The sequence below is a fragment of the Onychomys torridus genome, chromosome 4 (assembly GCF_903995425.1).
Source record: "Onychomys torridus chromosome 4, mOncTor1.1, whole genome shotgun sequence".
Lineage (NCBI taxonomy): Eukaryota > Metazoa > Chordata > Mammalia > Rodentia > Cricetidae > Onychomys > Onychomys torridus.
This window is the reverse complement of record NC_050446.1, coordinates 21,686,656-21,712,783: the sequence shown is the minus strand read 5'-3', so window position 1 is coordinate 21,712,783 and position 26,128 is coordinate 21,686,656. Positions and strand designations below refer to the sequence as shown.

The window sequence follows — 26,128 nt, the reverse complement described above, 5'->3', positions numbered from 1 at the left end:
TGTGAAAACACATATGCCGCTCACATGGCCTATACTGTCACTGATTTATATGTGCTCCACTTAGAGTGGAGAGCCCAGGAATTTTTACGCAAATGTATCTTATCATCCCTACTTTTGTTTTGGTATGACCTGATCGCCTTAGTGAAGGTGACGGAGTTCTGCCCACCTCAGGCGGGAAAGCCACCTGCGGACAGCAGGGTTAAAGAGGACCACCACCCGTTTTCTTGCTCGTTCCTTCCTGCCCCTTCCTTTCTCCTTGTTTGTTTTTTCAGTAAAATATATTTTATAGCCCATCAGGGAAACTAAAAACAACAACAGAAAAAGAAAAGACAAGAGACAAAAGATTAGGAAGAAAATATGGGTAGGGAAAGAAAACAGCCATGATGGGCACCAAGGAAAGGGAGGTGGAAGGCACTATTCAGGTTAAACAATTTACATACCAAAAACAACAACATCAAGAGAATATTTAAAGTGTAAAATAAAGGTCTGTCATGATAAATATTTTATCATGAAAAAGGTTATCATGTTGTAAAGCAATCATTTCCAACAAAAAGCTTGGGGTTGATGTAGGAGCCTAAGGATAGCCATAGATTTTGGTACCCTGACTCTCTGAGAGGAGGAGCGAAGGCACATTAGGAAGTGCAGCCTACAATTGCAATCTCTGGATATGCCACCATCCCGCAACACAAACGTTTTGAGATGTTTTGACTATCAGCAAGTAAAGAAGCAGAACTAAGCTTGGTGACATCATTTCCACTGGAACAGAAGTTGTCTTGACTAGAAATTGTCATAGAAATTTGTCATTTATATTTAGAAATATAAATAACTTGTCTGGCAAGAGTAAGCACACTTTTTCCAAGACGACATCAATATACTGAGTTGGTTTATTTATTTGTGTGTGCTTTTTGAGGCACTGTTTGCCTTGCTCATAAAATTGTCTTTTAGGGTATGCTATTGAATGTCATCAATCCTTAATGCGGTTTGTTCTTGTTGCTCACATTTAGACATCTGCATTCTATAATATCATTGTATGTCACTCTATTCTTTATTTCAATCAAATTATATTTACCAAATTACTACCAAAATAAATAATATTGAATAATCAAATCATCATTGACCTTGATTCTCTTAAATATCAACTTGATGAATTAGGTAGGTTGGTCCACCCTGGCAAAAGTAAATATAGGCTTTTCTAGAAAAAGAGTCCACTTCCCCAAACCTCTGGAAGTTCTAGTCAGGCTGATATTCTCTATCATAAGCCCTTTGCCCTCCAAATCAAAACTACATACACAGTCTTGATTAAAGAACAATCAAATTTACAGGCATTAAATCATTTGTAGGCCATTATTTTAATCATTTTTTTAGAGGGTGAGAATAGGTAAAAAATTTTCTATTGGAAGTGTCTTCAAGATGAGGAGAATGAAGCCTATGAATTTCTGATAGGTTTGCCATGGAGGACTGATTTCAGTTTCAGCTCAGCCACTTGACAGCTGTCTGATACTAGGAAAATGGTTATGCTGTGATGGCTTTTTAATGTGTTATCCTAGGTAGGCTAAACTACAGACCCTAGTCATTCTATCACACATTAATGTAGGTGATGCTGTGAAGGGACTGTGAAAGACAATAAAAGTCTCTAATCAGCTTACTTTCAATTAATCAGCAGAGTTTATGTTATGGTCAGCCAGACGAGCTCTCTGAGGACTTAGAAATTCTGTGGGTGCAGAGATTCTTCCAGCAAGTTCTGCCTGGTAAATCCAAACTGTCTCTGACCTTCAGCTGTGGTCTATGGGGTTCCTGCTTGCCATCTACCTTCCCTTTCTGACTACCTATCCTGTGGTCTCCAGATGTGCTTAGTGAGCCTGAACAGCTGTGTAAATTAATCCTCTTTGATATATTGATCTGTCAATCTGTCTCTCCATCCCTCCATCCATCTGCCTCAGTTAGGGTTTCTATTGTGATAAAATTCAATAACCTTGGGGTAACGAGCTTATTTCATCTTATAACTTTCATCAGGTCACACTCTATCATTGAGGAACTCAAGGCAGGAACCTGGAGGCAGGAACTGGAGCAGACGCCATGGAAGAACACTACTACTTACTTGCTTGCTCTTCACCATGTGCTCAGTTTGCATTTCTTATGCAATTTAGGAGTACTTTTCCAGGGTTAGCACTGCCCATGGTGAGCTGAGCCCTCCTACATTAATCACCAATCAAGGAAATGTCTCACAGGCCTGTCTACAGAGCAAAACTGGTAGGACATGCTCAGTTGAGGTTCCTTCTTCCCAAATGCCTTTAGCCAGCACACCATCTCTAACATTCCTCTGGTCGTCATTCATCCACTCATTTTCCCAGCCTCTTGCTAAGACAGCATTGCTTTTCTATCAGGTCATAGCTATTATCATTACTACTAATTTTGACTCAGATTTTTTTTTCTTTTTTAAAATTAAAGTAGGAAGTTGTTTGTATGCAGCCTCTTTTACCTTTCTATCCTCAGTGCCTGTGTGTGTGTGTGTGTGTGTGTGTGTGTGTGTGTGTGTGTATGTGTGTGTGTGTCTTTAGGACCAATACTCCTTGCATGGAGGGAAGTGTTGGAGGAAGTTGCTCATATGGTTTATTTTCCTTACAGTCACAAAAAACCCACCGGGAATAGATGACATCTTTATCTTTGGTAGGCCCCTCCCAGGGGTTAAAATCTATAAAGTAAATATATAAAATCACAAAAGTTCAAACATTACAAGATTTTCCCTGCAGAATTGAGTTGATCTGGCAATTCCAGTCTAGAGGACATACTTTACTATGAAAGCTTTATATACCATATGTTCTTGCAGCCCAGTCCATTGAAATGGTGAGCCTCTACTGCAGCTAGTGTTAGTATTTAAAATACTGTGAAAAAAAAACAAAAACAAAAGGGAGTTGTACATACAGAAAAGTTCAGAATCACAATTAACTAGTACCTTCAGTTTGGCAAATAGTAAAAATTTTCATTATAGACAAGCATACAATAGGTCATGCTGAAGCAAAGAAGACTGTGAAAGAAACTTATTTTTATCAGCCAAACGAATACATAAATAACTTGACTCTTGAGCGTGGCCTGGATGCTTATAGAAGTGAGATTTTGAACTTGAGGGTCTTCCCCACAGTTGGCAACAGCACAATAACCTTCCTTTTCACCATGGGCCCTCCGAGGGTTTTCACTGTGACTTTCTTCAAGTCCTTAAGTCTTTACCTGATACCTCTCACCAAGCCAGGAAGCAGTCTTTGGGAATGTTCCAGCCTTCTCTAACCCAGGTTAGTAGCAATCTGGAAAACCAGTACACTGCTATTTAAAAATATAAATGATGCCCTTGAGTGCTAAAATCACAGCTCTCCTCCAATTGTTCTCAAGAAAATAGGTAGATAGATACATAGATAGATGATAGATAGATATATAATAGATAGATAGATGATAGATAGATACATAGATAGATGATAGGTAGATGATGATGATGATGATGATGATGATGATGATGATGATAGACAGACAGACAGATAGATCTTGCTAACCTAACCAGTAAAAGTCTAAGAGATCAGGTGGCTCCATCTTTACTATCCATCCCTTGTCTCAGACTTAACGCACACAATGCACTGCAATCGCTGGTACAAAGATGGTTCCTTTTTACCAAACTTGGTTGCTGCTGAGATGGCAGAGGAAGTGCATCATGACTCCAAAGCCAAGGAAGTCATTAAGAAGAAAGGAATACATATCCTCCCCCTGATACTGTTCATCCACCTGATATCTATCTTGGTGGCCTTGACTGACCAAACCCAGAACTACTACCTCCCGACTGGAGAGATGCATTTTCAACTTCTAGGGCATGAAAAGTGTTCAGATCTTTCCGCCATGGCTTGCAATCACTAGCCTTTCCATAGGAGCCCATCCACTCCATGTGGCTCCCTGGACACATAGTTTGTAGTGTTCAGAAGGTCAGTGAACTGCCCTGTAGAACTCTCTTCTTTGAACTTGCATAGCAGGATTGAAGCTCTGGTCACACTTGCCTGCTCTGTCGACATTGCAGTGTTCAAGACACTGCACTGCTGTGGTGGCCAGTGCTCTCTGTTGTTATGCATTTTAGTTCTTTGTATGTTTGAAGGTTTTTTTTCTCAATGTTAGTTGCATGCTTTGAAATGGCATAAAATGAGCTGTTCTTAAGAAGACTGACATCACTCACTAATAAATTTTCTTGTAAGTTTTTGAGGGAGATTTTGGCACATATTCAGATATTCTAACTTTTCTGAGTTGTTTTGGTCATTTTTCAAACTATCAGGAAAAAAAAAAAACTTTGCTGTAGTTTGGTTGAAATTTGATCTCCTCTGTATCTGGTTTGTACTGCATGGTCTGTTTTATGTTCTTTTAACTTAGGTTTTTCAGAGTAGTTTTAATTTGATTTTTTAAAATTTATCTATTTATTTTACATCCTGGCTGCAGTTTCCACTCCCTTTTTCCCCCACCCCTTCTCATCTCTCAATCCTCCATGTCTGTTTAGGAAAGAGCAGGTCTCTCATGAGTATCAACAAAACATGTCATATCAAGTTGCAGTAAGACCGAGCACCTCCCCATGTGTTAAGGCTGGACAAGGTGACCCAATATGAGAAGTAGGGTCCCAAAAGCCAGTAAAAGAGTCAGAGACAGCCCCTGTTCCCACTGTTAGGAGTCCCACAAGAGGATTAAGCTAACTGTCACATACATGTAGATTAATTCTTCATAAGATTATTTTCCAAAGAAGTATCTCTCAATGCAGTAATACTTTTACTTGAATGTTTTTCTTAATTTTATCATTCTTGCTTCAGAGTTTTGGTTTTCTTTTCTTTGTTTTTAAATTTTATTTCAAATTTTATTTTTTATACAGATATTTGTGTTTTCATTTTACATATCAGCCATGGTTCCCCTGTCCTCCTACCTCCCGCCTCTGCCCTCCCCCCAGTCCCTCCCCCCCATTCCCATCTCCTCCAGGGCAAAGACTCCCCTGGGGATTCAGCTCAACCTGGTAGATTCAGTACAGGCAAGTCCAGATCCCTCCTTCCAGTCTGAGCAAAGTGTCCCCACATAAGCCTCAGGTTTTCTTAATTCTATTTAGACATTTAAAGATACCTTTTGCAGGGCTGGAGAGCTGAGTCAGCATGTAAGGCTCCCTACTACTGCTCTTTCAGAGGACCCAGCACCCACAAAGTGGCCTCCAGCTGTGTGTAGCTGCTGACCTCCTCTTGTGGCCCCCATGAGCACCAGGCCAGCATGTGGTGCACAGAAACACATGCAGGCAAAACATCCATCACATCAAAAAAAACCAAAAAACAAAAAAAAACAAAACAAAAAACAAAACACTAAATTTAAAAATGTAAAATATAGTTAAGTGCAGCATTATTTTACTTTGTTTTTCATATTAAAATTTAACATGCTATGCATGTGCCTCTGAATATTTCTTTAGTTGCATAGTATTATACACATATTCATTTTATTAGTTTCTAGTAAAAGGAAAGTAATGGAAAGGAATGTTATTTTAATGGGTAAGTTACCTGGAGTATTTTATTTAACTTTTAGTTATTTTTAAGCTTTACTACATTCTATTCAACTTTTTATCTAGGAGTAAAGTATTTTTACTTTAATATAGCTGATAGTTCCTTATTTTGAATCTTGTGGGATATTTAAAAATAAAACACAGATTTTTATATTAAGGGTATAAATGGTAATAATGCAAATTTATTAATTAACAATACAAAATACATGGAAAATAAATTTTTATTCTTTGAATGCTAATCTAAGAGTAAATTTTATGTTCTGGTAAAAATATTTATTCATATTCAAATTTCAGAATAGAATTTGTTAAGTGAGGCATTTTAATTATTTGTGAACTGAAAGGTGAGAGTTTTCTAAAAATAAAAGTAGCAAATAAATTTCTAATCAAGTACACAAAATTATCTCACTAATTTCAATACTGAAATTGCATTTTAATTTTTTTGTTTTTACTCTTTTACTTACCATCTGTTAAATCAATAAATGGTAAAGTTTAATTTTGTTATTATATATTTATTTCATAATAAACTTTTCTTGACATTTGTGCCTTTTCCATCTGCCAATATGGCCTTGAAACTTTATTTTTATGTGATATGTATATATATATATATATATATGTATATATATGGAATATTTTTTTCAAAACACACATATAAAGTCATTCAACTCTATGATTAACTATATATAATAATGAACAAAACTAAAAGACAAAAGAAAAGAAATAAATGTAGAAAGCCTAAAGGTCAGTGTGTATTCTGGAAGTAAACTCTTTATTCTAGACCCTAAAAGTAACTATATGAATTCCTTTTCTACAAATAAGAATGAATTTAGTATACTATTTGAATAATAGAATGAAGATATATACTATGTATTTCAAAATACTTACAGTACATATTCTATTTATATTTTATTTAGCATTGGTAACAAATGAAACTTGCTCAAAATTGTTTGTCATGTAGGAAGAAAATTCTTTTACTTTTTTGAGATTTATTTTGCCATATCACTTTGCTTTTTTGTATCATGTTTCTTCCAAACTTATTTTAACTTGTTAAGACAACAGAAAAAAAAAAACCAAAAAATAATTAATTTGTAATAATCGTAAACATTTCCTGCTTTCTCTAATTAATTTGTCACTATACTGGTTATATTTCTGCCATTTTTTCTTTAAAATTATATAAGCTAACCAATTGTGGTTTTCTGTAATGGTCTCTGTCTCTCAAAAAAGAATCTTCTTTGATGAAGGTTCAGAGCTACACTTATCTGCAGGAATGAGAGTATGTATTTAAAGCACAATTCAAGATTATATTGCTTTGGGGAACTGGGCTTTCCTCTAGGTCCCATAGCCTCTCTAGGACTGGTTACCTAGGCTTCCAGTACCAGGTGTGAATACCTTCCTGTCGAGTGGCCCTAAGGTCTAAAGTAGAGAGTTGTTGCTTGTCATCAGGATATGTCTTCCACTATTGCACTTTCTTGGGATGTCTTGTCATGCGGATCATTGTTGTGGCTTACAGGTATCATAGCTGGGTAGGATTATTGATTGTTTTTCTCTTTTGGAAGGTTACACAACACCTTTCAGTATGAAAGCGAGTCCTCAGAAAGGTGATTTGTGAGAGCCAGATCCAGATTGTATCTGGGGTGCACAGTATCCTCAGTAACCATGCAGAGAACAACTGAACATGGGGTACCAAGCCCAAATTTATGTACCTACAGACAAGCCTGCATTGAAAGCTCAGGGACCATCAGACATCCTGGAAGAAGGGGTGAATAATTATAAGAGCCAGAGGACCAGGGACTCTGCTGCAAGGTTGTGTCTTCTGTATAAGACAAGGAAAGTGTACCCATAAAATCTTAACAGTAAGATTACCTAAACAATGACAGCACCAACTGACATGCCGATGTGAGTAAATCACATGGGTATATACCCTTATATGAAGAGTGGTAATTAATGACTACTGATAAAGGGACAATCAGTCTTTTCCAGGGATGACCCCCCTAATTGGTTATTCAATACCAAGTAATTAGCCTTAAAAAATGTGTACATAGCAAGCAACACGAAGTGGACACTAGCAGAATTCTAGTCAGTCCCTTCCTAGCCAAGTAATTCACATTGCTGGTTGATTTAAATATTAGATTTATATGCTATCTGCATAGCGTTCCAAATATTGCAAAGTAATGGTATCTCTGTGTGATTCTACCCTGATTTACTACACACTTAGCTCAGTTGTGAAAAAACTGAAGACTAGTTCCTTTCTAGACAATCCCTTAAAGCACCAGTTGTCTTCTATACTTCAGACTGAAGAGTAGGTATCAATTACTAGCAAATAAGAGTCCTTGAGCTTCCCAATGACAGTGATTACAGAGGAAGCCCAGTGAAACATTCTTTCTACCTTACTTTGAAAGGATCAATTTGCTTCCCTTTCTTTATTTATGTCTCATCAAAATGCTAATAAATATTTCCCCTTTCAGTTAAATTCCAGCAGTTCCCTTATAATTCTATTTTGTTTCTGAAGCTTAGAACCCACAATATAGTAATGCAAGTTACATAATTATGCTAGGAAGTTGGGTTTCCTGCTCTCCCCTGAAACATGGAATCTGCAAAGATGAATTTATTCTATCAGATTTTTCATAAAGAGCTTTGCTCTAGAAACAAAGAATGTGACCCCTTCTTTACAGACTTTCTTTTTTTTTTTTTTGAATTGGCTAAATTTGTTTTAATATAGTATAGTAACATGATATATTTATGTTGATGTATTGTTGATTAGGAATCAAGACTCTGTAGATGGAAACTGAGTGAGAGTAGATATACAACACATACCAATAAGTATAGCCTTTATTAAGGCACTCAATAAATCCCAAGGTCATCTTTGAAAGTATGGTAATTTATGGAGATTTTAACCATTTATCTTTATGGTAATGTTTTGTTAACCAAATTGTGAGTATTTTCTAAAATATAAAGGAGAATCTGTCATGCTTCTATTAATACTATTACGTCATATCCTCCTATAAATTATTTAACCAAATTTATGCTTCCAAAAAACCCTGTAAGGTAGGCACTATTATTATTGACATTTTTAAAACTGCAAAACAGAGATTAAGTGAAATTGAGAGGCTGAATTAAAGCTGAGAGAGTTGGTAAACTCTTGTGTCGCTCAGCCTCACCCCGGTTGTCAGGAGTACCATGGAACAAGGCGGTAGCCCTAGGATGTGATGCTTGATGGCTTGGTTTCAAATTCATACTTTGGCTTCCTTGGTGTGACTTTGCAAAAATAAATGACACTTTAGTGTCTTCGTTATACCTAAGAAGTAAAAGGGAGGTAATAATCATACCTCATATAATAGTGGAGAGGATTAAAAGAGAGATCTCTTTTATACTTGGTTTATTGCTTAGAGTTGGTAAGCATGTCAAACTATGCCTATACAGTGTCTTTCTGCTGTGGAAGACATGGCAACTTTGTTCTTACAGTACTTTTCACAGTGAGACACAGTGGTAATCCATGAACAGGAATCAAAGGATTCTATCCATGTCACACAGTTATTCAATGAAAATGCTTAAGCTTGACTCAAATTCTACTTTGTTGTCCCAGAATTTTCTCTCAGTAACCACTTATTACACTTAATTATTTATTAATATAAATTATAGGAAGACATGATAAACAATTAGACTTATGTAGAACAATTATAAATAGAAACTTCGTGAGGGTTCTAACTGCCTCACTTGTAAATTTCTCCCCCACTGCCCCATGATCAAATGAACCCACTCATTTAGAGTTGCTGAGGCACTGAGAAAGATAAATCTGACAGGGACATCATTGTAGACTATTCCTATAAGGGTGCACTTCATCACAAAGCATGTTACACATGCATCTTATACATACTTATCTTTAAACTGTTTACTTGGCACATCAACAGGCAGCTGGTGGAACAAATAGGAAATCGTGGGAAGCACATTCATTTTTAAAGTGTTAATGTACCCAATCCAAGAGACAGTAATGTGCTTCCATCCGTTAAGATCCCCTTGAATGTTTTGGATTGGAGGACCATAATTTAAATGAAATGCATTATCCAACCTGGAAGGTATTCCACATCCTAAATATTTAATTGATTTCTCCATCAGGGGAAGATGAGCCTACACAATAGGCAGACCCTATCTTTAAGTGTCCGATTAATAGTGTCTCTAATTTAGGGTAATTTAGGAGTTTACAACTTATAAAATGGCTCTGTCTTCCACATTCCTCCCAAAGTACCAAGAGGATTGTGCCTGGATTAATTGCAAACAGCAGACAACCCTCAGTGTATAATGAAAACTCAAGAGTCAGCATCATCAGCCATGCACCTATAATTTGGGATCTCATCTAAATATTTTGCACTAGGGACTTTACTTCCGATGGAAACTCAAGGAGCGGAGAAGGAAAGTTGTAATTGTTGCATCTCCCAATTTAAAAAAGTTTAACGAGTCAAGTTCGTTCCTGCTGAGTTTTACTTAGTTGGGTCTTAGCTAACTGAGTGAGGAAGATAAATCAAGCTACTTGCAGATTTTCCTAATGGTGCAAAGTTTGGCACCCTGAGGACTGGGGAAACCATCTATTCCTGCACTTGTGAAGAAGAGAAGTGGAACAAGACTGTTTGTGGCTGTGACTCCATATGAGTGATTCATTGCTGTCTACTTCACTCAGTCATTCCCAGATAAACACTTAAGTTCCAGAAGTTTCTGGTCATTTTCTGCCGAAAAAACTATAAGGGGAAAATCTTAACAGCTTCATAAAAATCAGTGCCACAGATATCAGTATTGTTTGATGAGTTTACTTGGAAATGGAAAAATATGAGTTTATAAATGCAAAAATAATTGAACTGTACCTATAATGTGAATACTTTTGATTTTGTGAAGTCTATCAAATTTCACCTGTTTGTAGAGAAAAAGAAATGGGTGCTCTGCTGCTAAGCTTTATTTTATGATTTGAAAGAAGAAAGTAAAAATATATAATAAACATTAATAATAAATAAATAAAATTGATAGTATATCAAGTATATAATGTTTAGTATTGAATGTATCTTTCCCGTTGTACTTTCTTTCTGTCTTCTTGAAGAACTACTTTGTAGACAGCTTAATTTTTGTTCAAATATAAATTAGAATCAATTTTCTGGGGAGAAATAATCAGTATAGCTCCTGTTCTCCACAACAAAGAAATTACATTTGTAGACATATTCTAGAAATTTAAATCCCCCAATACTCCTTTGAGCAAGTCCAAGGAGATTTGGAGACTGACGGTTTTGTGCTTTGCTATTCCCAGGGGTTCATGCGTGATCATCTTTACTGAGATTTATTCCCATCCCTGCTGAATTAATATGCATTTTAGTTAACTAATCTTGAAACAACAGGAATAAAGTTTATCCAGGTCTTTTATACCTCAGAGAACAAAACAAATACTACAAATCTTTAGAGAGAAAGGATATACAAGAGGGCTTGAGGTGAAGATTTCAAAGCAAATACTCTTTAAACGATGTGCAAATTACCTCGGCGCTTGAGCATGATTTATGAAAGGGGATTAGCTCACTGGAATAAGAACCAAGTTTAAACTGATGGGTTTCAAAGTCAAAGATGAGAAGTAGTTACAAGACAAGGAAGGAGGGAAGCAACAATAATTTAGAGAAGTGATTTGGTTTAATTTTTCCCCTGAATGGGTTTGCCTTACATTGTCACAAATTACTATTGCTAACTGCAGTATAAACAGTCCACTTGTGCTTTAATTTTCTATAAAGTTTGAGTTTAATAAGTGAGTAATTCTCTGCTTATTATACTAAATATGTAACTGTTAAGCAATGAAAACTACTGTAGCTAGAAGGTCAACTTGTGAAAGTTTGGAGGGAGAGAACATTTTCCTTTCTGTTCACAAAGTTACATACACACCAGCAGAACACAGACACTCCCAAACTCTAGCATGTTCTTCCGGTGGCAGTTTCATGGCTTCTTGGAAAATACATGAAAATGATGACTTTTCTATCATCACAAAGATTGTTGTATGATAGAATTGTGTGTGTATATATGTGTGTGTGTGTGTGTGTGTGTGTGTGTGTGTGTGTGTGTACAAATAGTGGACAAAGACAGATTAGACAGGTAAAAAATCAATCATTTTTTGCAACCCAGATTTCATTGTTCAGTATGAGTTTTGGTATATAGAAGAAAAAATATAAGACAGCACAAGGGATGATGGTGTTGATAATGAATCTTGTCTAGAATATGAGGTTGGAGCCAGAGATACCTGTGAATGAATGTTTGTTTCAATGTAGCACTGGCATATTGTGAGCACAACTCTTTAGGGAAGGAGCATCATCAAGTGAGTGGCCTATCTTAAAATGGTTCCTAAAGTAAATTGTTTGAAGAAATTGCCAGAAATCTTCCAGTAGAGAACTTGGAAGTTGTCATGACTATGTGTCTTCAATTCAAGAAGAGAGAAAAGAATGCAAGGCTGAGAGCACAGCAGCAGTAAACACCTTTCTCTGAGAAAGGGTTATTTTCAGAAACCTTGAACCCCAGTCACCTGGATGGACAGCAAAGAAATCCTTTAAATAAAAATTTCATTGACTTTACAATAAGAAAGATTATTATGTGAGTTCACTTCTTAAAATACGGTTATGATCTACCATTATGGAAGGTAAAGAAAATTTTAATGTTTCCACTCTCGAGTGATCAGTGCTTCTTGACTAACATTCTGGATTTTGCCCAGTAAAAATGAGTTAAACAAAATTCTTTAGGTTCTCAGCCAAATCTTTCCATGGAAATCAGCTACGCTCAATTTAAAAATAAGGTACGGTATAGCAACAACAAATTCAGGCACTTACTAGAAAAAAAGAATGTTAAGTATTCCTGTGTAAGCTGTCCTGAAGTATCAAGCTAAATAAGTGAAGATATCCATACGGTACAGCCTGTCTTCTTACTGCACAAAATGACATTTTAAGAAACTTGATATTTAGGAACAACTTTTTCGTAAAATTCATTGAGAAGATATTTATCATTTGTCCATTTTGGTCTTTACTTCCTAGATTTACAAACATGAGGTGATGTTTTATTTCAGAAATAATCACTATCGGTTTTTCCTAGAGATGAAATCATATGCTACTAGAAAGCTTAAACAGACTTCATTCTGTTTATGGGAACTCAAATGTGAGCCTATTTTTGTTTTCTTTGCACCTTTTCCAAACAACTTAACTTAAGTATAGCTTGTTGAGCCTTGGTTGTTTTGGCAGGCTCCACCGAAATGCTAATAAGCTAGCTCTAGGTAGTAATACAGCAGCTGAACAGTGAATCATTTAGATTAAGATATCTAACCTGAAAGGTTGATGGGAAGTGAATTACAGTACTCAAGAACTAACACAAAAATTAAGTCACCTAAAGAATCAAATATCGTTATTCTTGCTCTTGGAGAAGTGAATTAACTACCCGAGGATACTTGTGGGAATTTATATTCTTGGAACAGGACTTGTGTAGAAGGTGAAGGATAAACAGAATTTCAAATCCACTCTGCATGTGGAATTCCAGAAAATTAGTGGACTTGCTGATATGACTGGTTTATTGTCTGTTTATTTTGATGACGAGTTTAGTTTAATTTTAGAGTCATGTCTGTGTTATTGCTGCTGTCCTTTGTCCTGCCATTCCAGCATTCAGGGTATGGTGATGGCCGCAGTGCAAGTGCATGTGCACAAGAAGAGTAGCTCTTGATTCTGCAGAAATCTATGAGATGAAATGAGTAGTTACCATCTCAAACCACACATTGTCAGGAAATGGCCAACTCGTCTCTATGCACGATAGATTAGACAATGCTCTAAAATGTTCAGGCTCGGGCCTTTTGCAAACTGATTTAGGAGGTTATTTTTGTGTAATGTTGTAAAGTATTTATCAAACTTTAATATGTATATAGCTTACCTATTAAAATGTAGTCTGCTGGGGCTGGTAGATGACTGAGTTTGTGACTTTTCCAATGGACTAGAGTTCAGTTCACAGCACCCACTTCAGGTGACTCACAACAACCTGAAAAGCAGCTGCACGAGATCTAATGTCCTTGTCTGGCTTTCTAGGGTACCCACAGGCATATATAATACATACAAATAAGCCATAAAATAATGATCTTTAAAGAAATGCAGTCTCTCTGCTCGGTATGTTTGGGTTGGGTCTTGGGAATCTAGTCTTTCCTATTAACAAGCTCCCAGGATATGATTGTCACTGGTCCCTTGACCACATTTTGTGTAGCAAGAGTGTAAGTTGTGAAAACCAGTGGTTAGATACAAACTCTGCTGAACTTTCCATCTTATATTTTTGAAGACACAGAAGAAATGGAATTTTTGGAACTGTCAAGAATCCTTCCAATATGTTTCAGGAAAACCTGCCACCTTCTCAGAAATCTTTGGAGTCTGTTTCTGTTCCCACTGCTAGCTTGGGCCTGCAGCATCTGTTGCTTGGTCTGCTGCAGTATTTTCTTACCTCTGATCTTTCTTTGTTTTCTATCTGTAGAAATGGTTACTTTAAGAAACCAGACCTGTTCATTCCTGTTTGTTTCTTTTGCCTACATTGTAGCACTTGAGTCCAATGGCTTTCAGTACAAAGGCCACAGTGCAAGGCCCTGGCCAAATCTCTACCCACAACCCTGTTCTCTGGCTCTCTGATTCCTATTCTAATATATATTCATATTATTTCCCTATTATTCTTTCTTCTACATTTGAAAGGCTCCCACAGTTTCAAGGTGGCATTAAATTTGAGGATACTTTGTTTTCCATTTTCTGACAACCTTCCAGTTACTACTTTTATGTACAGGATGCCATTCAAATGTTTGTTTTTCGGGAACAACTTCTAGAAAGACCCAACGTACTTCACCATTCAAGAAGAAAGTGCCCTATCATTCAACCTTTCCCTTTACTGTATGAACAATTTGGTACTTTCTTTGGGATTCTACCCTCATTTGCTTGGTTATTTATTTGTTCACTTTGTTGTTAACATGGACATACCGGTGCTCCAGACTGCTTCCTAAACAACTAGGATGGGAAGAAGTAAGCTTCAGAAGGCCATGATGTATTTCCCTTAGGAACTCGCAATCTAGTGGCTCAAGGCGATTCTGGATTAAGTAAACAATGAATTCCTTGGTCCGTTAGGATTATCTCACCCAGACAGAATGGTATCTTGGATAAAGGGCACATGGTGGGTATCCAGGCATGTTTGATATTTGGTCAACAGACTTGACTTTCATGAAATAAGACATTCAGACAGAGACTTTCACTTTACTCCTTAAAAGATAGTAAAAGCCCATATATTTGAAGGACATTATTCCCTGTGGCACACCAAAACCCTTAAGGAAACAGAAAATAAAAGTAAATGTGATATCCCAAGTCAATTGAATAATTGAAGTATATCTTGTATAGATTATGCATTTGCTTACTCTGCACTTATTTTACAGCAAAATATATAGAGAGATAAATAACACTAAAGACACTTCAAAAAGTAATATGGAAACCTACCACTGTAGAAGCTTCCTAAAATTTATGCATAAATATTTATAAAAAGATTTTAAATGGAATTACTCTATAGTAGGGCAACAGTGTCTCTACTGGACACCAGAGGATAACAAATACTAAATGCAGTGCCAAGAACAGGTTACCTCTTTTGGAGTTGTTGGCAATAAGGCCTATAGACCCTCCAAACATGTTATTGTCAGTGATCTTGGTTACTCTCTAGAACGTGATAGTAAGACACTGTTGCTAAAGACACCGTACATGAAGAAACCAAGCTGGTACTGACCTGGAAGCTTCAGACACACTGGATAGCCTTCATAGTACTACAAGATGTATGAATGTTACCGGGGGAAAAACAGAATCGCTAATCTTAACGAGCTGTGAACTGTACAGTAATGACTGGCCTTGCAAGACATGCCAGCTTATGCACAATAGTGACATGAATATCATGTGAGTAACCAACCATTTTCTTGTTGGAGTTAGGGCCCCTTCCATAAGTTGAAATCCATACCTGGAACTGTTATCAGGACTAAGAAACTGTGTTTAGACAGGTTACAAGCCCCAGGGGAGAACTTACAGTTATTACTCTTTTAAATGGACATGACACTAAAATGACTCGTAATGATTTATCATTAGTACCTATAGATTGGTGTATGTGTCAACTATCATCAAAAAAGCTTCTTTGTGCAGTATATGGCAATTAACACAGAGACTAGTCATGGTGCAGAGAATAAAGACCCTGGAATATTCAACTCTAAACCAGGTATCTATACTGAACAACCTCCTCTGAAGGCTTAATGACAATTGTGGAGGAGGAAGAAGAAAGAGCATAAGAGCTAGAGGTGGTGGATGTCTACAAGGAAACAGTGTCTTCTGGACACAGGAGGGCAGGGGCTCAGATGAGCTCACAGCAGCTGAGACAGCATGCTTAAGACCTGCACGTGCTCAGGTGGGCCAGACTGGATGCCAGCATGGATGTGGAAGCAGACTCCAAGTCCCACCCTTTGGCAGCTGAGAGACAGTGGGAGAAAAAGAGTATGTTTTCTTTCATAGTGAAGACCCAGGTGGGTTAGCTGTCATCTAGTGAAACCATAAATTCAAGAATATATGGAAGTGGATCAAAACACATTGTATGAAATTATCAAAGAACTAATGAAAACGAGTTAAATAAGTACACTTTTTCTCTGTGCTCTAAATATAGAAACTGGTGGATTTATAGTAGACAAAATTAGGAGTACTTTACTTAAAATTTGCTCATAGAAATTATTGTATCAAGTATTTATATAACAATATAAAATTTACAAGTACCTTAGATATACTTAAATCATGATTTTATATTACTCTTACATCTAGTGCATATATTTCCATCATATCCATATTTTCCTTTGTGTTATTTAATAGTTACATTGAAACATCTATTATATTTAAATAACAATTTAATTTTAGGACATTTAAAAATGTATCTAAATTATATAGCTGTATATTTTGGGTTAAGAATGGTACTCAAGTATATAAAGTTGAAAAGCCAGTGTATTAGCATCTGTCCCAGTTAACCTTAATCATCAGTTTGACACACCCTAGAGTCCTTGGAGAACGGAGTCTTAATTGAAATGCTACCCAAATCCAACTGATTCATAGGCAAGTCTGTTAGCATCTTTAATGTTAATTGATAAAGGTTCCAGCCCACGTTGTATGCTCCATTCCCTGGGCAGGAAATCTTCGAATGTATAAGAAAGCTAGCTAAACATGAGCCAAAGAGTGAACTAGTAAGTGGTGTTACTCCATAGTTTCTGTTACAAGTTTCTGCTTGAGTCCCTGTCCTGACTGACTTCAATGATGGATTATGACCTGGCAATGTAAGTTAAAAAACAAACAAACAAACAAAAAACTCCTTTCTCATCTATGAAACCAAACCAAACCAAATCAAAACAAAACAAAGGCACTCAAAACTTCTAACTTTTACACCCATATTTCTTATATAATTCCATCTAGCTTTTAAAAAATGTGATGAGGATGAGAATTTCTCCAACTTGTAATTTTAGTTGGATTTCTACAAACAGGCTCAAGAGAATTATCTTCATAGTTTGTAAAAATTGTCAAAACTATTACCTTTCCTACACTGGAAATACCGTTATATTTTACTGACTCAAATATAATGTTAAAAATTTAAAGTTGATGGAAGTGGATGCAGAGATCCTCGGCCAGGCCCCAGGTGGAGCTCCAGGTGTCCAACTGTCGAGGAGGAGGGACTGCAAGAGCGTGAATTGTTGAATCCAAGATTGCAAAAAGCACAGGGACAAATAGCCAAACGAATGGAAGCACATGAATTATGAACCAAAGCCTGTGGAACCCCCAGCTGGATCAGGCCCTCTGGATAAGTGAGACAATTGAATAGCTTAATCTGTTTGGGAGGCTCCCAGGCTGTGGGACTGGGACCTGTCCTTGGTGCAGGAGCTGGCTGTTTGGAACCTTGGGCTTACACAGGGACACATGCTCAGCCTGGAAGGAGGGGACTGGACCTGCCTGTACTGAATCCACCAGGTTTAAATGAGTCCCCAGGGGTGTCTTGGTCCTGGAGGACATGGGAATGGAGGAGAGGGGCTCAGGGGAAGGTGGGGGGGGGGGTGGGAGTGGGGAAGACAGGGGAACCCATGGCTGATGTGTAAAATTAAAACACATAATAATAATAATAAAAAACTCAAAAAAAATTAAAGTCAGTGCACATAGAAAAATGCCTCAAAAATGGGTACGAACCATCACCATTCTTTAAAGCACAATAGAAAGTTAAAATAGAATATTGAGAGAGGTGGCCTGAGCTGAGACTAAGGGAAGTTAGCTCAGTGGAAGTGGGGGAAGTAGACTTGAGTGATGTCAGCAAGCTAAGCTGTGGATCAGAGTCATTAGATTATTTCCCTGGAAAACAAATTGAGAGTCACAGACTTGGGGGATGGGTACACATTGAGAAGAAGACATAGACAATGAAGAACTGTTTATAAAGGTACATTGGAATTATGTCGTTCCATTGTACTATTTTGAGTGGAAACATTTGAAAAGCAATACACGAAGTAGGTAGAAAAGAAACTGTTTTTACTCTCCCAGCTCGGGTTGGGGCTTTGGAAGATACTATGTCTGATAGAAGGATGTTTTTGTTTCTGTTTCCTTCTTTGTTTTCTAAAAGTGACCTTGAACAGAATATGTAAAAGAGAATGGTCTGGAACTTCTGATCCTCTAGCACATGTCTCTTGAGTGCTACGATTATAGGCATGTGACACCATGATTAGTACCCACCGCAAAATCTTGGTCTTATATTTACTTATACTCATGACATCTCACATTTTGTCTACAGTTTTAAGCCAATCAATTTTGTGTACATGCATTTTCAGCAGGAGAGTTAAAGAATAGGGATGTTGCCTTTAGTTATTATTTAAACAATCAAAATATCCATGAACAATTTCTCTAAGAAAATAAAGATCTTGATGTTATAGATCACATTTTTAATAAATTTCAAGTAATATATCTGTTGTTTTTAGATTTATGTAATATTGTTTAGTGGAACTAGTACTTGACTTTCCTTAAAGGAGGGGGGATATACTATGAGTAGCAAGAAACAAACTTGTTTTCTAAAAACACACTGAAGATTCTATGCTTACAATGAGTACTTTCCCAAACATATTGGGGAACCCACTCCAACACCCAACAAAATACCTTAAAAAGAAAGTTACATTCTTTCAGGCTTTTGAGGAATCATAGTACAAGTTTCTATAGTCTAGAGACAAAGTGAGTGGGTGGCCCATATGAATCTTGAGTACAGAAAGAATAAATGATCTTTTGCATCCAAAACAGTGTTTTCTCAACACAGAAAGCTGAGAATGTAAGAAAGCTTCAAATATCATGCTTAGAAAGGGCACTTTAAATTTAGTTGACAATAATGAGTGACTATCCTATGCTTAACTTCATAATAAACTGTTAACATGTGCCTATTCTCTGTTATGGAGTAGAGAGGATAAAAATTTTAGATGAGTTCAAAGAGTATTATTTTCTTTGGTTTATAATCACAGCAGTATACTAACATTTAGGAAATATTGCTGGAGAGTAGAGCAAAGAGCCCTCTGGATTTGGCCTATTATTGAAAGAAAGTTGACGCTTGACCTAATGAAATCAGAAATTGATTAACTGCAGTTCATCTAAGGAGAAATATGGTCACAGTGTTATTGCCAGGGGCAGGAAGTAGATGGGGTGATCTAGTGATGGAACACCCAAAGGGTTACAGGGACTTGAGAACAGCTCATGCTTCAAGATGCATGGCCTTGGATGACCAAAGGGCAGAGGGTAAGATCAGCACCCTAGATGGGAAAGAAGAGATTCATCAGAACTTGCTTTGCTCAGCTCATAACTAAGTCCTAGTAGCTAATAATTCATAGGGAACTAAATATTTTGAAGAAATTACAATCTATGGGTTCTACGAAAGTTGAGATTGCTGCTAGCTATCATGAAGACCCATAGCAAAAGAGCCAAGGTCACATAGGTGCCTGGTGTAGTCCTGAGACTTTGTGACTAACAGTGTTTGGACAAATGTATTCAGATGCCTGGTTATCAAGCATGCATTTAATCTTTAATGTTTTTCTTTTCTGGATTTAAACACTAGCCTCAATTACATTTTAGTGTATATTTTTAAAGTCATCTGAACTATTTTTCAATGAAGAGCTCCTTTAATCTATGGAATATGATCAAATGAACAGTCTTTAAATAAGTGAAATTATTGATTTTTTTAATATTTTTGTTCAATAGTTTTCCTCAAGGCTAGTGAATAAAACTGGTGCCAGAAGTGACATTCTTTATTTTTTTGGGGGGGATAGGTTTGGGGGGGGAAACTAAGGTGAATGACCATAGTACTTTATTAAGAGGATTTGTCCTTCCAATCTTCCAATGACATGATAACCCACAGTAATCTATGCAAACATTATGAGTTTTTTTTTCAGGTAAGAACTTTTATTTTTCTTCTTAACTAGATTTGATTTATCTCTGAAAAGTTTAATATTATTTTTTTCTTTCTTGGCAGATGGCTAATTCATCTTATTATTTTCAAGCATTGGCAGGGTTATGCTGTTTCATATAAAATTCATAATAAGAAAACCTTTACGATATGTATTTTTATGAGTCTCCAGGACAGGCTTCTCAGTGTGTGTCTCAAATAACTGATAATTACATGTTTATCTGAGAAAATAGTATGAATTTTCAGTTTGGGATAATAACAAACATAAGTTTTCTTAATTATATATTTATCAGAAAGGCCATAAGGGTCATAAGGATAAAAAACACTGGTTTGGGGAAAGAGTAGAAAAAAAAATGAGTTATCAAGATTGTACTTAAAAGGTCTTAATATTAATCATAAAAAATTAGATCTTTCCTTAAAAGTTTTCATATTACAGTTAAAAAATGTGAATATTCTTTTACTGAATTACAGAAATGCCCAATTTCTAACTTTGTGTGTGTTAGTGTTTAATTGAAAAATATTAAAATATAAACAGAAAAGATGAAAAAGATCGTATCATTATAAATTGTATATTCACTACCTAGATCCAGTAAGTTAGTTGTTGGGATGATGTCAGACTTAATATACTGTTATATTCATATCTTGCCTTATTGGAGACTCATTTCCTGACATGCTGCAAAATCTTCTTTTCTAGCCTTTGTCTTCTCTGCCCCATACTGTTCATCTCAGTTTAGAGGTACTACATCACTTTCCTGCCACTTCTGTGGTGTTGTTAGTTAGAACCATTCTGAGCTCCTCATTGCTTTGATGGAATTAGTGTAGATCTGAGAGACTAGGAAACAAGCTGTATGGAAATGATGTTACTCTGAAGTACCAGTTCTAGGGGCCAAGGGTATGATAAACTCAGAATGAACCATTTCTTACCTGTAAATGGCTACAGAAGGTCCAATGTGATGTGTGCCTTATATATGATTTCCTATATGTATAGGAACATGGGTCAAGAGCCGAGCAACTAGTTTACAATGAGACCATACTTTCAGCTATTGCTGATGAGAAATATAATTATTTAGAGCATTACAAAATATCACTACTTGTCTATCAAATTTGTATTCACTCGGTATGATAATGGTTACTCCAGAGCACAATAAAGGTTTTCAGAAGTTTAACTTTCAGCATAGTATTAATATCTCATTCAAGATGTCTTTCCCTGTCTTCATTCCCGTAATCTCATTATGGCATACCATCATTAGGGTGTATGAAACTGAGAAAACTGCATTGAAATACTTTTCGGATTTTGCCAAAATGTATTTTTTTCTTATTAAAAAAAACCAAAAGGGAAATGCATTTTCTTTTAGTTCTTTTACCATGTGACTTTTAAAACATGTTAATTTTGACTTCATATATTTATAAGGTTGAAAATGTTGTATATAAAATTTATCCTTCGCACTGCAGATTTTAGAGTTTGGCAATTTTATAGTCATGAGATAGATTACTATAGAAGGGCCACATTTTCTATCTGTTTGTCTTTCTGTCTGTCTTGATTTGAAGGCAAAGACAAGTGAATACAAGAATTTTGTGTACATTTTAGTGGTATTTGCTAAGAAACAACATTCATATTCAGTGACTGTGAATACGGGAATAAACCAGAGCTTTGTTTGAAGTACTTGCTGGATGCTGAAGCTTTCCATTAACCAGGACTTCTTAATGACATGCTCTTCTGGGCATTAAGTAATCAAGGGCATCTCTTGGCTCCCTTCTACTGGGTCCTGACGTGCTGCTCCCAAGAATGCCCTGGCTGCCATTTTCACCTGGTGAGGTGCCAGGGGAAGGACCAGCTGCTCATATTTAGACTTTTGCAGCTATGACTCCCGTATCCAATTCTGGCTCATCTCCTGTATTTCCTGTACCCTCAGGGAGAAGGATGTAGAGTATGTGTGCCCTGCTCCAGCCTTCCATCAGACACCACCCTTGGCTCATACCCTTCTTGGTGCCATCTGCTTGGAGACATAGAGGATAATAAAAGAGCTCCTATTTATTGAGTGCCTGCTGTGAACTAAGTATTTACATCTCTAATTTCAAATTTTCACATGATCCTAGAAGGATGTTATCAGACCCATTTTTATAGATCTGGAAAGGAACACTTGGAAAAGTTAAAAAAGCTCTCCCAAGTAATCTGATGCCATGATTATATTTGGGCCTTTCCTCTCTTCCATCAGTGGGAGAGATTCTCTCTCTCTCCTTGGAGAAATCTGTGAGCACTGTGTCTGACTGACTCTTCACTTTTCATAGCAGCCTTCCCTAGGGAGCTGATCTTCTGCTCTCCTCCCAGGCTGCTGTCCTGAATTTCTCACAGAGATTTGGCCCTCTCATTGAATTTTCTGGCTTCTTGTCTGTTAGACTCAACTTATATCTTAAAATATCCGATTAGTTCTTGATAGTGTTGGCAGGTTGGAATCATATTTTTGAAAGGAAAGTATATTTTAACTCAACTTTCTGAATTCACTCATTTGGGAGAACATATTTTTCCCATGTTAATCGGAAAAACTGGACAAAGAGATGACCACCTGTTAGCTGCTAATGATGTTCACATGCCTTAAAAAAAAAAAAGAATTCTGGCTTTATCTGCTTACAATCTTGGCGACAAAACTCGTGGGAACATCAAGGGCACAGGAAGCCAAAGGCAGCACATAGACAATACAGTTTGTGCTTGGACTACTAATAAGGAAGAAGTTACCGTGAATGTGAGTCCACATAATTATTTAATCTCCAGACAGTGACTTAAAACATAATGTATGATTTCAGAAACCTAAACTTTGGGTGTTTCAGTGTAAGACCTAGTTCAGAATGGTTCCACACATGGGACTTCCTACTTGAAAAAGAAGTTTTAAATAAGTCAAATATAAAATATGCTAGCAGTAATTTCAAACCCATGGTCTAATTTAATATGTTATGGAGAGGTCAATCACTATGCCTTTCAAGTGAAAATGAATATACACTTAAGATAAGATGTAACTTAGTTTAAACAGTGATTAACTGTGTCCTACTTTGAAAGAAGTCTTACAACTATTCATAACCAAAAAGATAAAGACAAGAAATATTTTTGAAAATTATAATTAGCATTAAAGACTAAATGGACTTTTTACTTTAATAGTAAAATTAATCTAAAAGTGTTGGTGTCTTGATTTAACTGCTAATACAGATTTTATTTTCATGTTTCAGCAAATGTCCACCCAAGTTCAAGTTTGAAACAAATTAATGTTTATTTGTTCAAGAGCAGGTTGTGAAAGCAGATTGCTTGAGTTTGACATGTGTATCTTAACTGTCTTACACACATTACCACCATTCTAGATGCCTTGGCTACCACATTTAAAGTATAGGATTAAAAGTGGTAATAGTTTCTTTGGATTGATGAGTTGGTATAAGATAAGTACGTGGAACAGCATCAGGGATACAGTACTGTCTTATACAGTACTGTATTAAAATACTGTATTGTATTAGTGCTGTTTTAACTTAAAAGTCCTTGTATAATTAAGGACTTGAATAAATACCTGTCTCTCCCTTTATTTTTAGACAAGAATGATTTAGCTCTCATACTAAATAAATGATTGTCTTTCCCAATGGGGAGAAAATACAAAAAAAAAAAAGACTGAGTATTCTTCTCATAGATTTTTTTCTAAGAAACATGCTAAACTTTTAATGTAATTACTGTTCAATACAGTACATGTTAGCCTCAGTTTCTCAAACATGCTGTTGTGAAATTTTTCCCATTGCTTCAGGGTTTTGAAGCAAGTCAAGTTCTCTTTCACAGCTGTAATTAAATCTCTGATTTCTGATTCTCTAATCACTGCGTCACAAATCCTTGTGTGTTTACCACAAAATATTTACATAATTAACATTAAACATGTACTCACAACTGAATTCTAACGCTTTAATCTTACCTTATACCTTATGCCACGGGAAATGAAAGGGGAAAACTCAAGAATTAAAGGAAAACATTATTGAAATGAAATTAACTCTAAATAAAATCTTTTAAAAGACATTGCTGAATCTCCATCAATACCCCATGTACCCTGTAGACATAGACAGCAACAACCTTCTTCAGCTGCAGCCTTACACAATGGCTGGCCGAATCAGCCTCAGGTAGTTGTAGAACAGTATGACATAGGCCTTCCAACAATGTCTTTCTTTCAAAAAGTCATCTCTACTCAGCTTCTCCTGTAACGTCGAGAACGTGGATCCTAACAATTAATTCAGCTTTGAAAGACATGTTGCCACACATACGCATACTTTCCTAATGACATATGTGTAAAATGACATTTATTACACATTTGTATTTATACTACATGTATTGAAAGTGTTTTAGCTAACTGACTTGTTCTTAAGTTTCAAAAGCTAGAATCCAACTACATAGACCTCTAGACAGATAAAAATGGCTAAAAATAACTAGATAGAAGGTTCAGAAAATGCTATGGTTTTTACAAATGAGGAAATGCTTTCTCTGACATGAAATATATCTACATGTGCTTTCAAAAGTCTAGGACTCCGTTTTACTTGGTGAGATTAAATGTAACCTGTTCTAATAATCTCCTTTTGTTGAGAAAGAAGCAGATGGCCAAAAAGAATTAAGTTTTTAAGACCATAATGTAAGTGGTATAAGTTGTTCTCACTCCAAATTCAATTGTTTTGAAAGTAGAATTTCCAAATGTATGTAACTTCACTAACCACCTCATCCAGACATTACATTTCCTGTCAACTCTGGGATATACATTTTAAATCTTCCTGGTGTTCTGGAAGTGTGGATGGATAGTTGCATAGGCTGTTGGCTTAGTGGGGCCAACTGTGGTGGTCACTTGTGTCTTTAATGTATGAAAATCAAATGGTCAGCATGCCAGATGCTTGACATTTCCCACTCTCAAAATCAATCACCAATCTGAACTCCATGGTTATTACTCAGAGATTCAGAGGTTTGCTGTAAGCAGAGACCATGACCTTGAAACAATTATTTTCTCAAAAGACATTACCAACCATGTTGTGAGCAGAAAGCCCAGGGTGCCCTCCAGCGCATGATCCCTAGGTAAGAAATGGCTACAAACCTTGCAAAGCAGTCTGGCTTTGGCTCATATCTCATCTTAATACATTTGTATTTCATATGCACTGCATTTAGACAGAGGTAGAAGAAGCAAGTCAGAGAAAACACTCACTGAAAGACTTCCTGTTCTCTGGTTTCTGTTCTTTTCTGTGACTGAGGCAGTGACTCAGCAGTTCAGTACTGGAGGATCTCTGGAAATTGAACAACTCCAGGGGCGGGCAACTTGGATTCTTTGGCTAGAAATAATAAGCAGTAACTTGAATACTTTGACTTAGGAAGAGAGGATTCACCAAACTGTTTTGTGTTTTATCTTGATTCAAATTTAGCCGGACTTTGGAATAAGTTAATTATTTTGTGATAATGGCCTCTGCACTAAGCACAATGCTTACACTGATGCATACATCCAAATAGTGCTTACTAAATGCTTTGAGTTGTTCAAAGAACTACACATAACTCAGTTAATTCTCTCAGATGTTCTGCAGGGCCCACATTTAGCAACATTATTGATACTGAGGAAACAGACAGAAAGAAAAGAACCCTCCTTTTCCCAAACCTACAGCTAGTAAATAGGATCTGTGTTCAAATTCAGATTTTCTGGCCCTGCACCCTCTATTTAAAGTTAATAATCCATGTGTTTGCTGTCTTTATATGGGGACTCTGTTGACGGTATGAGAAGACTTTTCATTTGTAAGGTTTGATCCTATACGAATATAATGAAAGATTTTAAATATATTATCCTATTTTTTAGGATAATAAGAGCTCTCAAAATATTTTTCCATATAATTTTATAAATATTAGTGAGGTGAAATTAAGTCAATAAGAAACAGCTTTAAATAATTTGAGCCTTTAAAACACATACTCTGGATGTGCTATAAGCCAGTTTTCTGAAGTTCTAGGTATCTAACATTCATGAGACAAACATTCTAGTTTAGGTAGAAAATAATAAAAACAAGTATAAATAGTTTTTATTTGTGGTATTATAACAGTAAGGTCATAAATGCATA

General features: G+C 36.3%; 1 protein-coding gene and 1 non-coding gene across 3 annotated transcripts in view; one reads left to right on the top strand and one right to left on the bottom strand.

The window, feature by feature from the left end:
* The window catches only part of Arhgap15 (Rho GTPase activating protein 15), a 606,350-nt gene that overhangs the window by 285,726 nt on the left and 294,496 nt on the right, over positions 1-26,128 (bottom strand). For both annotated transcript variants that reach the window (XM_036185140.1, XM_036185141.1), the window contains exon 8: positions 25,237-25,360. In XM_036185140.1, coding sequence (XP_036041033.1) covers positions 25,237-25,360 — 124 coding nt within the window. The remainder of the gene's footprint in view (positions 1-25,236; positions 25,361-26,128) is intronic.
* Positions 11,609-11,735, top strand: LOC118583298. The gene has a single exon (XR_004944882.1). It is a non-coding gene; the product is annotated as a small nucleolar RNA SNORA40 (small nucleolar RNA).